Here is a 17,795-nt window from a genome sequence, read left to right as displayed (position 1 = left end):
TGATGCATGATGATGTATGTTGATAAGAGCGCCCCTCACTTCATACGGGTGTGACTTTTTTATGGCTCATGTACACACTGCACGATATTTGCTCCGATTATGCTGTCTGGCACCATTTTTGGCCCGATCTGACGGGCTTTGATCGCCGAGGTGTTGCTCGCTGTGTGTGAAAGGCTCTGCGAGAAAATATAGCGCTGTTAAAAGTGCTCGCCGGCGCCTTCCCGACCGCTTCTGAATATCTAGCAGGTTTGATATTTGGCTCTCTCGCCGACTGGACATCATACAGTATGAATTGTGTTGCGACCGCGTCCCAAGAAGGCCAATGAGCCAATGAGAGCACAGGACAGCTGTCTGTCTGTCTGTCGACTGTATCGATAGATGATCAGATGATAATATATATAACCTTTATTCCATGGGTAAATCCCGTCGTAACATATTGGTAGATATATTAGCGCAATGTTGCTGTTAAATAGTCTATAAAACCAACACATTTCACTTGAATAATGTTGATAAAACGAATCGGAACCAACAGTTCAGACTTCAGAGCAAACCTTCGGACCTCATGCACTGTGTGTGCGTGCGTGCGTGGGTGCGTGCGTGCGACTACTCTGAGTGCATCCGAGTTGAAATAACAGGGACACATTTCCCATGATGTGAATGCAAATTAAAAATGACTCAACATCTCAACATCAACACATGAGGGACCTATTTGGATAGGTGGACAACTATGAACTATTGCAGAGTTTAGATGACAGGCAGACAGGGTGAGCTACTATTGCAAATGAACAATAATCAGAATATTTGATTAATTAAAATATTATTTATGAAATCTGTTGCCTGCCCGAGTAGATTGACAAATTTTCTTTGACAATTATGCAAATTCATGTTTTACATTTTCAGATTTCTTTATTTTACAGATGAATATAACTCTATAAAATCACAAACACAAGTTAAACACTACAGTTTTGCACTCACAACATGCAATAACATAAAACAAACAAAACACTGGCATGGTCCTTTAAAAAACAAAACGTTTAGGTAACTCCCAGCAAGTGCTAGCTTAGCCTAGCCATGTAGCATGCTGGTGTGTCACACACAGTGTTGGGTGTAATGGCGCTATTAATAACGGCGTTATGTAAGGGACTACTTTTATTGGTAACGGAATAAACTAACTAGTTAGTTTTGCAATTTAGTAGTTAGTTACTTAGTTACTTTTCCAAAACAGTAGTCCCGTTACTATAATGTGTCCCTGTTCATTTTGTGTGCAAGATTTAAAAAATAATAATAAAGCCCCGACTGCCCGCAGTCTATTTCTCCTGCCTTCATATCTGTGTGATTTATCTTCCCATGCCCCAATGCACAGCGCATAGCATAGCCTACTATACATCCTGCGTCTACTACATCCTGTAAGTTCACTTAAGAAATAAAAGTATTGTTACAAGCAGCTTTTATTTTGAAGAGGAAGAGGAAGTTGTTTCGGTTGTAGCCAGCTACTATGACAGTGCCGGTGGTGGTGGTGGAATATACTCTATGCGGAATAATAATAACAACATGCTTTAAGCCAAAGTAAAAACCGCATGCGTCTTTGACTTAAACAATGTAGGCTAAACACTTTGGAATTACGTTATACATGGTAGATCCTCCGTGGCTGCGTCATTAGGTGAGTACTAGTTTAATGAATTGTTTAAGTTTCATAGTAACATTCATCATCAATGCCCCCCCCCCCAAAATAACAGGTTACAGGATTCTCATTCCGTTACTGTCTGTCACTGCCTGCAAGGATGGCCGCCGTGCCATTTCTTATAAACTATCTTGTTCATACGTAGGTCCACGGTGGTGGTGGTGGTGGTGTGCATGCGCCGCGGTGCGCGCCGTGGAGAGGGCATCATGTGCGCTGTTGGCTGGTTGGAGCGCAGCGCAACAGCCTTTCTGTCCAGTCCTAGGTGTATAGACTGGCGATTGTGGCGAATTATATTCGTTAATAAAGAGAGAGCTGTAAAGGGATATTGTCTATGGTCAGTTCATGGTGTGTATCATTCTCGTTTTTAACCATAGAGTTAATTAGGGCCGTAATAATGCGGCGCAATGATGGTATGCAGTAGCCTAATAGCCTACAATGTAAACAACCTGCGCAAGCATTAAAACTGGGTTTTAATTGTCGGGTAACTGAAAATAACGGAAAACTTGTTACTTTTCTCAGAAGGTAATATGTAACGGTAAGGGATTATTTTCATGGGCAGTAATCCAGTAACATAACGACGTTACTTTAGAAAGTAACGATGCCCAACACTGGTCACACACACACACACACACACACACACACACACCCCCACACCCTCTGATGAGACGGTAGCTTACGCTGAATCTCCACTGACTGCGTTGCGTCGTGTTGCGTTCTGTTCTGACGGCGTCAAACAATTAACCGGGGAGAATTACAGCTGTGTTCGTACAGAACACAACATTGGCAGTGGAACACCCTTCATTGATTGAAAAAGGGAACATTCCCTGCGCAGTGGAGTCCCGGCGTTAGCTGTAGCTAAAGTTAACAGCCATCTTGTGACTTCCACTTACGTGCGTTGCAATTAGGGTTAGGGAACAGGGAGGGATGGGGTTAGTAATGGGGCGAGTCAGACCAACGCTACCTCGGAAAATCGTGAGGGTGTTCCAGGTGGTCCCCAGCTAAATGATGGAGAGTTGGTAACCAAATGGACCCACATTAGATATTTAACTCTTGAGAATGTAAAATTAAACCAAATGGACCCTTACACTCTCAACAGTACCCCATTTAGGACTGAGGCCGAATGTTGCTATATACTGTAGATACTAGATAACAACAAGAACCTCAAAAGGGGTTACCGACCTGAATGTGTTCAATTATTGTTAAACATCTGCATTACTTAAGTTAATTTACAAGAAGTCTACACAATTAGAGAAGAATTGTTACTTTGAAGTTTGAACAACGTTTGCCTGTTATCTCTCCTAATGGTACCACATCAATACAATTGATTGAATTGAATTGTGGACATGTCTGCGATGCTAAACCTCATCAAATGGTGTGGTCTGTGGCTCAAATGCAGAATAAATAATGTGCCTTGATATGAAAAGGGTTGAAAACCACTGTGTTACAGTACAACATGCACACAGCAACTCGTGGCTGCTAGAGTTGTACGATCAAATGTAAAAACATCAGACTGCCTCTGAGCAACGACAGAGACATTTCACTGACACACGCAGTGTTGTTTACAAGAAGATTGCACTGATACACACCGTGTGTTTCTTACTAAGAGATCACACACACACGTGGCTGGACATTTGACTCCAGCAGAGCTGTTGTTTCAATCATCATGTATCTCATCCAGTGTTTGCCAGACTAATCTTCCATGAACAAGCTCATCTCTAGCAGCCACGAACACAGCTTGTTCAATGTTCACATAGTGATCGTGTCACACAATAATCGGTGACATTTGCATTTTTTTGGAGGAGACTGACAACATGGCAATATGTGCCGAACGCTGTGAAATCTGCTTCAGCCGACTCAGCTCCGCCCGGGTTAAGTCCGGATAAGATCAACAACTCTCAACGTGTCACGACGTGTTGAGAGCTTGTAGATCTGCTTTTTCGACACGCGGCCCGCTGTGAGCTACCTACGAATATATGACGTATAAATCGTCAATCTGCAATTTTGGGGCAGACGATGGCCGATAGGAACCTAGTTGCTACTGGAGTGTATTACACGGCTTGGTTGAATGCTTGATTCTGATTGGTCAGTCGCTGAATTCAGCGGTGTGTCATTTCTGGATAACAGACCGCTCCACTCTATAATAGATTGCTGTCTGCTGCACAGCCTGCACTGCTTGTTTTACTCAGAGTTATAAAGGATAGAGTGTGGACCGGGAGCTCTGGGGGCTTGGTTTTACTGCTGTATCCAACATGACAGCCATGCAAGCTAACACACAATGTCATTTACAGCTAAACATTGCTCTCAAATATGTTTTTGAAAACATTTGAAGTGAGAAACGATGCAGTACCCGAAAATGGATTCTATTTGATCAACTGCACTTCAGTGTTTTCCGGTCCGTAAGCAAGGAAATACCTTGTTTTGTTGTGTTTTGGGTCAATTTATTTATTTATGTATTAAGTAGCCATTGTAATAAGCGGGATAATGCATGGCAAGGTGGTTATTGTTGATATATAATTCACCTTCAAGGTAATTAACAACCTCCGCTCCGTGTCGGCAGTTAATCACCCTGTCTGTGATTTATATAGCAACAATGACCACCTAGCCATGCATTATCCTTTACTTATCTGGGCACATAGCAACCAAAACAGAGCAGAATACAGCTGGAAACCTTCAACCTGTATTTACCAACAATAGTGAGACCAGCCAGCCAGCCAGCAGCACCTGCCTTATCGCCCCTACACACTGCAGGAGTCTTTTATTTTAATTGTCTGTCATTATATCGTTGTGGCTTTCACACTAAACGATTGGTCGCAGACTAGGCATCACACACCGCAAGAGTTTACCAAGATGCGATCCAGACCCGATATTCATTTGCTTTTATTTCATTCATTTTTACATCTCACACACGTGCAGGATGCCGTGATATGAGCGCGAGACCGACACAGAGGACGTCTCTCTCTCTCATAGACTATTTAACAGCAACATTGGGCTAATATAGCTACCATGTACGACACAGGACACGGATTTACCCAAGGAATAAAGGTTACATATTATCATCTGATCATCTATCGATACAGTCGACACGACAGACAGACAGACGGCAGTGCTGTGAGCAGTAATACAGGACTTCTCTGGACGCGATCGCAACCCAGTTCATACTGTACGATGTCCAGTCGGCGACAGAGGAAAGATATCAACCCTGCTTGATATTCAGAAACGCTCAGGAATGCGCTTTTATCGGCGCTAGATCTTCTCGCAGAGCCTTTCACACACAGCGAACAAAACCCTCAGCGATCAATGCCCGATCTTGCGTCAGATCGGGAGTTTTGACGGCGAGCGCCAAAAATGGTCCCCAACAGCATAATCCGAGCAAATATCGTGCAGTGTGTACGAGCCATTATATTCTCAGCCAACTCCCTCCCCACACTACCATTCCGTTCACCTGGTTGAAATAACGTTGATCTATTTGTTGCATTACAAGGTCGATCAATGCTACTTTCTTTTTGATGCAACGTTGTATTGGCCGTCGATAATAAATTGTTACTGCATTGGCTTCCGGTTGTTTTTATGATTGATTTTAAAATAATTTTACTTCTCAAGCTCTCAATGGTCTCGCACCTTCCTACCTACATGACTGCCTGCCTAAATATGTACCAAACCACCCCCCTCAGGTCTTCCACTACTGGCCTGCTCACTGTGCCTAAAAAAATTGCAACAAAGAAACCTTTTCTGCTTCTACGGGCTGACGGCATGCCGTGGAACAAACTTCCACTGTACCTTCGACAGGCAGCCTCTGTAGACATTTTTAAAGCACAGCTCAAGACCTACTTCTACACTTCCTTTAATTGATCTTTTAAATTCCTTGTTATCCATGTCCTCACTGTATTTCATTACTGCTATTATTTTAATGTTTTATGCCTTGCTTTTCTTTTTTTCTCCATTGCTCTGTAAAGCACTTTGAGCTGCATTTCATGTCATGAAAGGTGCTATACAAATAAAATGTTATTATTATTAGAAAAGGCCTGAGTATCACAAGATATAAGAGAATAATTTTCTATGATTCTATATTTCTATTTGATTCAACTTACTGTGCAACTGATATGTGAAAGTCGACCCACGCTCTCCAAGTGCAATACCACCACCACCACAACAACAACCACATGATGAAGGACCCGCAATGGAAACAAACAAGCCATATAATAGCCGCAATTTGCAACTCTAGATTTTTTTACAATGGGTTGAATCTAGAGTTGCAACAAGCTCCATCCACTTCCTATTCATCATTTTTGGTTTGCGATCTGCTTGTCTTAAACAACGTTAAACTCACCAACATCGCAGCTGTAGTCCTAGCCCCTCTCGGAACCCTCCATAAAGCTTTTCTGAAATTTGGATGAGTTTTATGTAGGGTCCATGTTCATAACTATATTTTCGTATGGGAATTTTGGAACGCGGACATAAATATGCTCCGTAACATCGTATCTGCGCCGTTTGACGGCCTGTTTTCCTTTGAGGGCTTCTGAATTCGTGAACTATAAGTACCTATACATTCCGCTGCGAATATCTCCTGTGGCGCGGAAGCCGTTAAGTATCTTTGTTTGACCGATTTGGTCGCTTTATTTCTTCTTGTTTGTTTACCGTTTATTGTACCGCCTCCCGGTGTGCGGTTGGCTTGTGCCGGCTACGTCCCTGCCTCTGATCTGCTCTGTCATAGCTATAGCGCCACTAGCTAGCCAGATAGGCGGTACAATGAGGTGTCAATAAACAAGGAAGGAAGAGAAGAATCAAAGCGACCAAATCGGTCAAACAAAAAAAAATACTTAACGGCTTCCGCGCCACAGGAGATATTCGCAGCGGTATTTATAGGTACTTAAAGTTCACACATTCAGAAGCCCTCACACGAAAAAAAGTCCTGAAAGAGCGCAGAAGGACTTATCCGAAGTTGTTTACGTTTATATATGTGTGCGTACCCGGTGGCAAGGTGGAGGTGGAATGCTCTGGGTCTAAAAAAATTCAGGAACTTCAGTAGCATTGGGTTCTGCTTGTAGGGCTACTGTAGTCCAAGCTTGAATTATCCTCTTTCAATCTGCCAAGCTTGTTTTTCATAAAAATCCACCGTAGAGATGTTATGAGCTACTTTCTGTCAAGACATCCTCTGCAAGTGATTATTTTTCTGTGGAGTGTGCTGGAGTTTGGAAGCACTCGTCGTAAGTCACTGAACGGCCCTGCGTTCAACCTGTTTCGAATTTGCACATAATGCAGGAGGCAGCAGCACGACCCGTTAACAGAAACGAGTGCTTCCAAACTGCAACACTTTAAAATATAATCATTTGCAGAGGATGTCTTGACAGAAAGTAGCTCATAACATCTCTACGGTGGATTTTTATGAAAAACAAGCTCGGCAGATTGAAAGAGGATAATTCAAGCTTGGACTGCTGCTGCAATGTTGGTGAGTTTAAAGGACAACTTTAGTTTTTTTCAACCAAGGTTCATGTTTTAGGTTGTTATTAGAGAAAGTAAAAGATGAGTGTTAATTTCTTTTCATTTGCTGCTTTCTTTCGTTTTAGGGATTTTAGCTCTTTTGTACAGGGGGGCGGGGGCATTCGAGCATGGGGCTAAATATGTATTTTTTTACCAAATTTTATGGTGATTTATTTTTGTATTATTTACTATAGTCCTAATAAACGCCAGGAAATTACATCTGGCCACAGAAGATCACAGGATCTACTGAATGTGAAGGTAGCCTACTGCAAGGCTTATACTGTGTGTATAGGCTCAATATGTCAGTTTGTCACATTCAATAGATCCTGTGATCTTTTGTGGCCAGATGTAATTTATTGGGGTTTATTAGGACTATAGTAAATAAAATAAAAATAAATTGCCATATTATTTTGTAAAAAAATACATATTTAGCCCCATGCTCGAATGCCCCCGCCCCCCTGTCAAAAACTGCTAAAATTCCCAAAACAAGAGAAAGCAGCAAATGAAAGAAAATTAACTCTCACCTTTTAGTTTCTCTAATAACAACCTAAAACATAAACCTTGGTTGAAAAAAACTAAAGTTGTCCTTTAACGTCATTTAAGACAAGCAGATCACAAACCAAAAATGATGAATAGGAAGTGGATGGAGCTTGTTGCAACTCTAGATTCAACCCATTGTAAAAAAAATCTAGAGTTGCAAATTGCGGCTAGCCATATAAGAGCTTTCTAGGGTTATACATAATTTTAGCAGACCTTGTATTGAACTGTACTTTCCTGTGCTTTTTTACCCTGCAAACTGTTAATACAGAAATCAGTCAGTCAGTCAGTAAGTAAGTTAAAAGTTCATGGTGATTTTCGTGCCATAGTAGTTAGCCTATTGGAATTCATGGAAAAATTGGTGGTTTGGTGGAAATGGCATTCCAAATTGTAAGGAAACTGTGCTGTGGAATACTTTAAGCAGTAAACGGTGCAGTCCAACAACTCAACGGTCTAAAACAACAGCATGCAATAAAACATAAACAAAACACTGGTATGGTCCTTTAAAAAACAAAACGTTAGCTAACTCCCAGCAAGTGCTAGCTTAGCCTAGCCATGTAGCATGATGGTGTGTCACACACACACACACACACACACACACACACACACACACACACACACACACACACACAGCTGTAGCTAGAAAAGATTAACATGAGAGACAATATGAGCTTGTCTTCACAGCATATATGTTACTATACTCCTCCATGATATATACACTTTATTTACAACACTGTGCTTGCAGGCAGCACTTGTCAACACATGAAACATTAAACCCCACATACTTACCGAGTCAGCTAATAGTCATCCTGGTATATTCCATAGGTCCCAGTGTGTCCATGAATGGAACGATGAAGACGTGTGCACTCCATAGGGAAACAGATGGAAGGATTCACCAGAAGTAAACACGCTTAGATTTCAACCTAAAAAAAATATAATAATCCGTGTTGTTGCTGTTGTTGTAACGACGAAACGCATTAAACTCCCCATTAAGAAGACATGATCCACACGAGGAGAGGAGGAGGCCAGCCAGGACTTCACTTCTCCTCTCTCACTCACTCACACACACGCGCTCACGCACACACACATGCACGCGCGCATACACACGCGCGCGCGCGCACACACACACACACACACTCACACACTCCGTGGATTGGTTTCCACACTCATGAAAACACCACAGCACAGCAGCGCAGATCCACCCGAGGGAACCACGACCGAACCGAAGCCCTCTCCTCAGCGCCGCGGACCCCCTACGTTCCTTTAATCCAACAGGGACAGGGTGCCGGTGCTTTCCACGCGCCGGGTTTTATAATCCCTTGGTTTATTCTCCAGTTGTTTGTTTCCACACTGTGTTGTTTCGCTACTATGTATCCATTCCTTCCCCTCAGCTCTGTCTGATCGCACACACACTCTGATACAATGTAACCGACAAGCAGCGTTGCTGCGTTGACTGGAGTGGAGTCAGTGGACCTGGAGGAGGAGCGGTGCTCTCGAAATCCAGGACAGAATCATCTGGCCCTGCTCCGAACGGATCGGGATTGAACTGTCAAACACAGAGAGAGAGAGAGACAGAGACAGAGAGAGAGGGGGGGGGGGGGGGGGTCAAGACCCAATTTATTTTCCTACATAAAACAAAAATATATAAGATTTCCCCTTCCCCTTAAAATCATATTTATTTTAACCACAAACAAACAAATCTAAAACATTCCATAAATAAACCAGTAAGACGCCTGAGGGCGATAAGTGACGAGGCTGCGTGCACCCGTCCGCCTGGGTGACAGCAGACTGCTGAGCGAGCGCTGGCGGCTGGCGCTTTGCCATGGGGGGGTCAGATCAACATATGGAATGAATTCTGTACTGGCCATATATGGAGTACAGGGTTTGATGAGGGCCCAGGTAGGGCCGTCCCTTCATTTGAGAAATCTAGCTTTCGCCGGCTGCCATGTGCGGCTACACTAATAACTTTGGGGAAGGCCCGTCTAGAGTTTAAATGGACAGGTATACTATCAGTCAAAAGGGGGGCATCGAAGAGGAAGGATGAATGGGGAAGGATCAGCATATGGAATGTCAGAACAGGTCAGCTCCATTATGGAGATCTAAGGGTTTGAGGTGAGATGTAGAGTTGCTGGCCAATATTGATGACATCAATTAAGGATCTCCATATACTGTATGGGGCCAGGCTTAATATTGATGACACACATGATGTCACGAGGCATGACCATATAAAGGGCGTGAGAAATGCACGATTTCATAGTTAACTGCGACCTGTGGTCGCAATAAAATGTAAATTTATGGGTCCCCGGGTCAAACGTCTAATCTGAATCTGTCTTGTGGGTGTCAACTATTATTGACAATATAGTGGCCACTTTTACTAGCCTGGCTACACTTTTACACCCACAGAACTTTGGTTCTAGAACCGGCAGACATTTTCTTGGTTCCAGTTCTGAACCAACTTTTAGGGTTCTGATCGAACCAATTAATCTTCAGTGGAAACACTCGGAACTGGTTCAATATTAGGCAGGGAAAAAAGAGCCGAATCGGTTCAACACCGGTGGAAAAGGGGCAGAGTGTAATATGAGCCACATGTGGAAGAACGTGCAGACTGTTTGTTCCTTGATTTAACAGTACACACTGTATTATACCTAAACGAGGCTAGGATGACTTCCAAAATTTAAACGTTTATTATGATTTGAGTGTGCAAAACCATACCTATATTAGATTGTTATCTTTATGAAACTTCCCCAGTTATTACTTGCATGAAGACAATGATTTATTGTATTACACATTTTGCATTTTTAAATATGCAATGAGGCATTATATATTCCAAAAATAGGAAATATGAAAAACCTACTAGGCTATACTGTGGAAGGGTTATCATATAAATAATTTACTTATATTGATCCTATAAACAATTTAATATGGGTTTTGCACACTCAATTCATAATTAAAGGACCACTTCATATAATCTCTATAATATATCCATAGTTAATCTAATATAATTAATCCACACTAATGTTCATGATAAAACACCACAATTTTTTCCTCATAGGAGGGCTTTGGTCAGTTCGGACACTCGTCCACCAGTGACATCATCATTAGGCATATTTATTTTTAAACAAGATTTGTTTTAAAATATATTTAGATTTGAATTGTATGAGAACGATGGCTTCAACTTTTGCATTGCAACTTTTCAGGAAAAGAAAGCCTGCCGTTTCTATTAGCTTGGATTGTGGTCCTTTAACGTTCCAATTTTGGAGCTCTGGCTCAACCAAAAATAACTGAACCGGTTACCATTAAGAACCAACCGGTGGAAAAGGGGTCTTTGAGGGGCAGGTGCTCAAGTCAAAGAAGGCCACCTTGTGCGGCGCGTGGAATCGCCGGCTGCCTTAAAGGTATATTCAGTGATTTCACTTAATTCAAATATCACTTATTTTTTTGTTTTGTTGTGATAATCCTCTCTACTATAGAGTGTGCTGACCATATAAGGAGTTCCTCCCTGTCCCCAGTTAACCCCTGGGGGTAAAAAAAACCTTAGGTTTCGTTTTTGGCTCTCTATCCTGATTGGATCCCAGCCAAAAACGAAACCTAAGGTTTTTTGAGTGAAATCACTGAATATACCTTTAACACATACACTGCGGAGAATTTCAATTGTCAAATAGCCTTCACTGCTGAGTATTTCACTAACCTTTGAAGAATCACCCAGGCACTAATGTAGGTCCGTTTCACGAAAATACGTCTGAATATATTTCATTCGTTTGACAAGAACAACAACAAGATTTGTTTTTTACATTTAGATTTTTATTATCATGAGAACGATGGCTTCCATTATCGCATTGCACCTTTTCAGGAATAGAAAGCCGTTTCTGTTAGTTTGGATTGCCCGTTGATGGTGTCCCTGGTGGATGCCCACAGCCCTCCTATGAGACACAGACCAAGTACGAGTAGAACAAAAGTGAGGACCAATTATATGAAGATAGTTTGAAAAGTGGTGAAGTCGTCCTTTAAAAAATCAATTGTCTAAATTGTATATGATTGTCATGTTTAATTTCAACAGCAGGATATTGATGGGGTCAAAACCTGATCTTGATTATTGTATGCATGTTTGAAACTAAATAGTACATATATTTTCAATATATTTCTTTAACCCATTTTTTTCACCCAGTGTCAAGTATCTAATGTAATCCTATAGGTGCTACACTCCCTCTGCCAACCTGGGGAGAGCAACGGATTGACCACATGCTTCATTTAATGCATGTGGAGTCCAAGGAGCTCTTCAATAGATTTTCTTTAATGAAGTTGTCAAATGATAATAACTCTTGGAAAATTAGCAGGAAGGGACACACACAAATATATATATATATATATATATATATATTGTATGTAGCGGTATGTGAAAGATTCCATTTGTCAGATGATGTGTCATACCACAGATAACCTTTCATGTTTAGCATCTTCAAACGCTTCTCTCTCGCTCTCTCTCGCTCTCTGCCACTGGTTACCCCGGCAACAGGAATATGGTAATGTTGCCTTTGACGTGACAGAAGGAATCATCTCGCTAACAAACAGAGACAACATGTTACAGGGAGACTGCTGGGGGGGAGGAGAGGAAGGGAGGAGAGGGGAGAGGAGAGGAGATGAGAGGAGATGAGAGGAGGAGAGGATGGGGAGAGGAGAGGAGAGGAGAGGAGAGGAGAGGAGAGGAGAGGAGAGGAGAGGAGAGGAGAGGAGAGGAGAGGAGAGGAGAGGAGAGGAGAGGAGAGGAGAGAGGGGGTTGAATTAATGGGCTCATTTTCACACAGCTAGCTCTCCATCCTCCATCTTCGTGGGTTTCCTCCGTGCCTTCCTGCTGGCAGGCTGCACACTCGCTGCCTCGTTGGTTTCCCCTAGGGAGGGAATTGGAGCAGCCTCCACTGGAGAGCTAAATAACAGTGAGTGGGCAAGGGGGAATTAGAGAGCGAGAGAGAGAGCTTTCACACGGTGACTGTCCTTCAGGTCGGTCGGAGCATCACAGTGGAGCGGGCCGGCACAGCTGCATGCACACACACGTTTACAGATAAACAGTGGACCAGCCTATACTGTATACACATACACAGTGGTTATAATTGTGGAAACGGTCCACAGAAAGTATTCATGACCATGTTTATTAAGGTAATACAGTTACTAGGTGAAGTTGGGTCCAAATACATGGAGTTATTTTGGGCCCAATGACAGCGCCACAACAGGCCATTATATGAACTTTCAGGAAGTCCCGATTTCCTTAGTGGCTTCATCTGTCTGACTGCCCCCCTGGGAGGAGTAGACGCAAAAGTATTGGAAATCGTTATTTATTGTTTATGTAAAGTATAAATACCTAAAAAAAGTACTTAAACTTAAAGTACAGTACTGCATGAGTAAATGTACTCCACCACCGGTATATACTGCAGGGGCACACAGAGTTGCTCATGGATATTTCATCGGGTGTCTCGGGATGAGGCTTTAAGCGCAGCACTTTGAGTATCCCCCGCTGGATGTGTATTGTTGCAGCCGCTCCGTGATCGAGTGCAGGTCGGAAGGTCACAGGATACATTGATCTCTTACCGCCGCTTCTTTAGAACTGCCTGAGAATGAAAGTCATTTGTAATAGAAAATCCATTTATAACTGAATTTATTCATGCATCTTCCGGGCCAGCTTTGGGTCGCGTCTCAAAAGCCACCAGCCAGCGAAGAAGCAGGCAGCCTTGCCCTCGTCTCTGTGCTACATCGCACTGATTCGGTAAAATTGACAATTTATTCATTTATCAGACGCTCTTAATCCAGAGCGAGTTACAGTAAGCAAGAACAACACAAGGTAATGCATCAAATGCATAGAAATAGTCATCTAGGATCATCAGTAAACCAAGAACCTATCATCAGTCTAACAGTAGAATGTGGAGAGGCAACGGGTGTCAGCAGGAGGAGTAGGACCACTAGTTGAGAACCACTGCTCTAGCAGGAGGAACATCGGAGTAGACCGCAGCGTTGGGAGTCGATCACATTTAATCTCAATCAGGAAATCCAACCGGGGATGTTTGCCCATCAGGAGTCGCCACAGCGAATCAACTGCCTGAACCTCCATCTCACCTTGTACTCTGCCTCTCTCACACCAACTAACTTCATGTCTTCTGTTACTACATCCATACATCTTCTCTTTGGTCTTCCTCGAAGGCCTCCTGCCTGGCAGTTCTAACCTCAACATCTTTCTACCGATATACTCACTGTCCCTCCTCTGTACGTGTCAAGACCATCTCAGACTGGCCTCTCTGGCTTTATCTCCAAAACATGTGACCCTCTGATGTACTCGTTCCTGATCCTATCCATCCTTGTTACTCCCAGAGAGAGAAAGTAAACATTTTTGTCTCTGCTACCTCCAGCTCTGCTTCTTGTCTTTTCCTCAGTGCGACTGTCTCTAAACAATATTCTAATTGAATATAACCTGGAATTAGAAGGAATGGAACTCCGAGAGTGTGACTCTTGAAGCAGGTGGTCTGATTGTGGGTCAATTCCTCAGCAGATGTGACAGTTGCCACCATTATGGCATACAGGGCCCCACGCAGGTACTGTGATTTGTCCTTTTGCCCTAAGTATGCACAGCCATGATTAACAGTGGGAGCAGCTTAGAGAGGGTGGGGGGGGGGGGGGGGGGGTGGCAGGGAAAGGCTGCTGAAGGAATTAAAGTGGCATGGACCAGTATGCCCCATCTGTGACTGCTCTTTTTATTTTGCCTAATTTGACTTAGAGATTGGCCTAATTTACAAATAGTTTGAAAGAAATAGGATATATATTATGATTTATTGAGCCAAGCAAGTACACCAGACAGTTAAATCAGACAGTAAGCATGCACCCCCCCACAACCCACATGGAATGATTCTCTATTGCATATTTTTTGAGGGGTGCTAGCCCTGGCCTAGTCCCTATGTCCAGCTTTTGTGTAAACACCAGAATGAGATGATGTATGATAAGAGCGCCCCTCACTTCATACGGGTGTGTTTTTTTATTTTATTGTATTATACATTTTATCCCACGATTTTGTAACCCATGTTTCACCCCTGTGTCAATTATCTAATGTGATCCTGGGCTCTACACACCCTCCATCAACCTGGGGAGAGCAACGGACTTGAACTCATGCTTCCTTCATGCATGAGTGTCCAAGTTGCTCCTTTACACCTGACAGGGGGGAGTTTCCCTGGTTGGACGTAGTGCGTGGAAGGAAGGTTATTCCAACCAGTTCCTTTCCCCTCCATCAGGCCGGGGGGGGGGGGGGCAGTTTAGAGACCAGGATTGTGGTGTGATTTTGTTGTGTGAGCTGTCAAAAATTGGATTATATAAGTAATTAAAAAGGACCTAAAGATGTGTATACACGTCCAAGACACATCTCAGTTTGATTAGAGAAGACACGTCCTTAGCACAATAAGATCAGGGGTGGGCAACTTTGACGATGGAGAGGGCCACTATATTTCCACGCTCACTCCAGAGGGACACATTGCATATTACTGTCGTAGCAAAAATAGCCGTACAAGATCAGCTATTTTTCCTATATTTGAATTGAAATCCTGAATATCCTTTAAAATTTGAATCCTGAAAAGTAACCTTTTTATTTAATTTCAAATGCATTTAGTTCTAGTACAATCCAATTATAGTTATCCAACTACATTGGACTGGAAGAAAAAGACAATAACATTTTAATACTAGTAATTGGCTGAAATAAAGAATACGTCAGTATTCCGATATTAACCTGCGGGCCGCATTAAGTGATGGTGGGGGCCGCATGTCGAGAACATCCTCGACTCACAAAAGGACTTCATATCATTTGCATATCCTTCCCTGTTCCCTCGGTCCACAGCCTCATTTAACCTGGAAAGTCAATTAAATTGAACTTGAGATGCGAGGTAAAACCCCTTCAGACTTTGAGGGGGAACAAGCAGTCAAGCTGATGAACAGCCTGACCTTGCACTGTAATGTCACTTTACATTGCACTTCCTTTTTGTGTTGGTTTGCACTATACTACTGCAAATGCACTGTATTTATACACATGACAGATAAACCTGAAAGAAGATACTTCAGCGACCACCCCCCCCCCCTCCCTCTGCTCACAGTCTCTGTTAAAAATAAAGCACGGATGCCGATGACCTGTTCATTTATTTTGATTATTCCTTCAGGCAACTCAGACACATTACACTTGCAGAATATAACATTATAAGTACAGATAATTCAAAATGTCAGATATTTTATTATTACTTGCGCAAGCAGAGCATGCAAGTACTGATAATCGGCTGGGTATGTCGGTGGTGTCCACCGGCCAATAGGGGACCACTATTCTTGATGAACTAAGGTACCATGGTGGTCCCTTATTACTAGGGATGCACCGATATGGAAATTCTTGGCCGATACCGATGTTTAAAATAACAATTTAGCCGATACTGATACCGATATATATTTAGTTTGTTTTTTATTTCCCCCCTTTTGTGCCAGGAAAACAAATACACCAACACACCAAACATAGCCAATGCAAAATGTATGCTTATCAACAACAGATAAAGATTGGTTAATGTCCGTTTTATTAGCCGATAGTGATATCGGCCGATACCAATTTGTGGGCCGATACATGGGTGCATTCCTACTTATTACGTTTCAAGGTTGGTATAAGGTCTATAACAGGTCTAAAGGATTTAGAACAGCAGTTGTAATATAGACATTAGTTAGTATCAGTACTTGTGCGCTCTGCTTACGCACAAGTAGGCCATGTATGGCCTACTTGTGTGCAAGGCGCAAGTTGGCACCTCGACAGAGTGCATTTCTAGTTAATTAATATTAATATTAATATTATTATTATTTTTTGTTTTGTTTATGTCTGTCAGTCTTTTCAAAAGAACGAAACAAAAGCAGAATCATGAGCTATGACTAAACAATAGCCCTGAATAAACATCCTTTCTCAACTGAGGCCAATCGTCATCGAACGCTTTTTGGGTTTTTTTCTCGTTCGCATTTCGTCTGCGGTCAGTCTGCGGCCGATGGACGCAGCCCCTTCTTGGCCCCCTGGTGGTACTGACGCTCCAGCTTCCCTGTTATGTGAGAGACAGAGAAGAGGGGGGGGGGGGGGGGGCAGGAAGATTGCATCAAAACACCATAAAAAATCACAACACTGACCTTTCTGAGAGCACAAGGCCTGATAATTAGAGTTTACCCAGCAGAGAGAGAGAGAGAGAGAGAGGGAGGAATGGAGAAAGAGGCGGGAGAAGGAAACATATGGTGGAGGAGAATGGAGAGAGATGGGGGAGAAGGATATAGATGGGGGGAGAAAAGGAGAGATGGGGGAGGGGGAAGGAGAGAGATGGGGGAGGGGGAAGGAGGAGAGAGATGGGGGGTGGGCATGAGGGAGAGAATTATATGGTGAGGGTGAAAAAGATACAGATAGAAAGAGGCTGAGGTGGGAGCTGCAGAAATAGGAAAGCTGGCTCATCGATTGGCTGAGATAATTATCCCATTGATTGCTGCACCATTTGGGGATTGCTTGAGAAAGGTTTATTGCCAACACTCTTGCAGCTGTGAAACGGCTTTTAGTTCTCTGCAGAACGCCTGCTATGTACATGTACACTACTTCAGTATACAGAACGCCTGCTATGTACATGAAACGGCTTTTAGTTCTCTGCAGAACGCCTGCTATGTACATGTACACTACTTCAGTATACAGAACGCCTGCTATGTACATGAAACGGCTTTTAGTTGTCTGCAGAACGCCTGCTATGTACATGTACACTACTTCAGTATACAGAACGCCTGCTATGTACATGAAACGGCTTTTAGTTCTCTGCAGAACGCCTGCTATGTACATGTACACTACTTCAGTATACAGAACGCCTGCTATGTACATGAAGCGGCTTTTAGTTGTCTGCAGAACGCCTGCTATGTACATGTACACTACTTCAGTATACAGAACGCCTGCTATGTACATGAAACGGCTTTTAGTTGTCTGCAGAACGCCTGCTATGTACATGTACACTACTTCAGTACTTCAGTATACAGAACGCCTGTTATGTATATGTACAGCACTTCAGTACTTAACTGTTATGTACCTGTACAG

General features: G+C 42.8%; 3 protein-coding genes across 7 annotated transcripts in view; 1 reads left to right on the top strand and 2 right to left on the bottom strand.

Annotated features, from left to right (window-relative positions):
* LOC310876436 (zinc finger protein 609-like) overlaps nucleotides 1–8,835 on the bottom strand; it is a 128,728-nt gene extending 119,893 nt beyond the window's left edge. For all 5 annotated transcript variants that reach the window (XM_083789972.1, XM_083789975.1, XM_083789974.1 and 2 more), the window contains exon 1: nucleotides 8,486–8,835. The gene's annotated coding sequence lies outside the window, so the exon portion shown is untranslated. The remainder of the gene's footprint in view (nucleotides 1–8,485) is intronic.
* Nucleotides 1–17,795, top strand: part of LOC310876471 (cytochrome c oxidase subunit 5A, mitochondrial-like) — a 217,592-nt gene that overhangs the window by 114,478 nt on the left and 85,319 nt on the right. The gene's annotated exons all lie outside the window — the stretch shown is intronic.
* Nucleotides 15,843–17,795, bottom strand: part of trip4 (thyroid hormone receptor interactor 4) — a 78,137-nt gene continuing 76,184 nt past the window's right edge. The window contains exon 13 of the mRNA XM_083759158.1: nucleotides 15,843–16,776. Coding sequence (XP_083615284.1) covers nucleotides 16,712–16,776 — 65 coding nt within the window. The 3' untranslated portion in view covers nucleotides 15,843–16,711. The remainder of the gene's footprint in view (nucleotides 16,777–17,795) is intronic.

Source organism: Protomyctophum parallelum, assembly GCF_964188405.1.
Source record: "Protomyctophum parallelum genome assembly, chromosome: 2".
Taxonomy (NCBI): domain Eukaryota; kingdom Metazoa; phylum Chordata; class Actinopteri; order Myctophiformes; family Myctophidae; genus Protomyctophum; species Protomyctophum parallelum.
The sequence above is the reverse complement of the archived record's forward strand: the minus strand, read 5'-3'. Positions and strand labels throughout refer to the sequence as shown.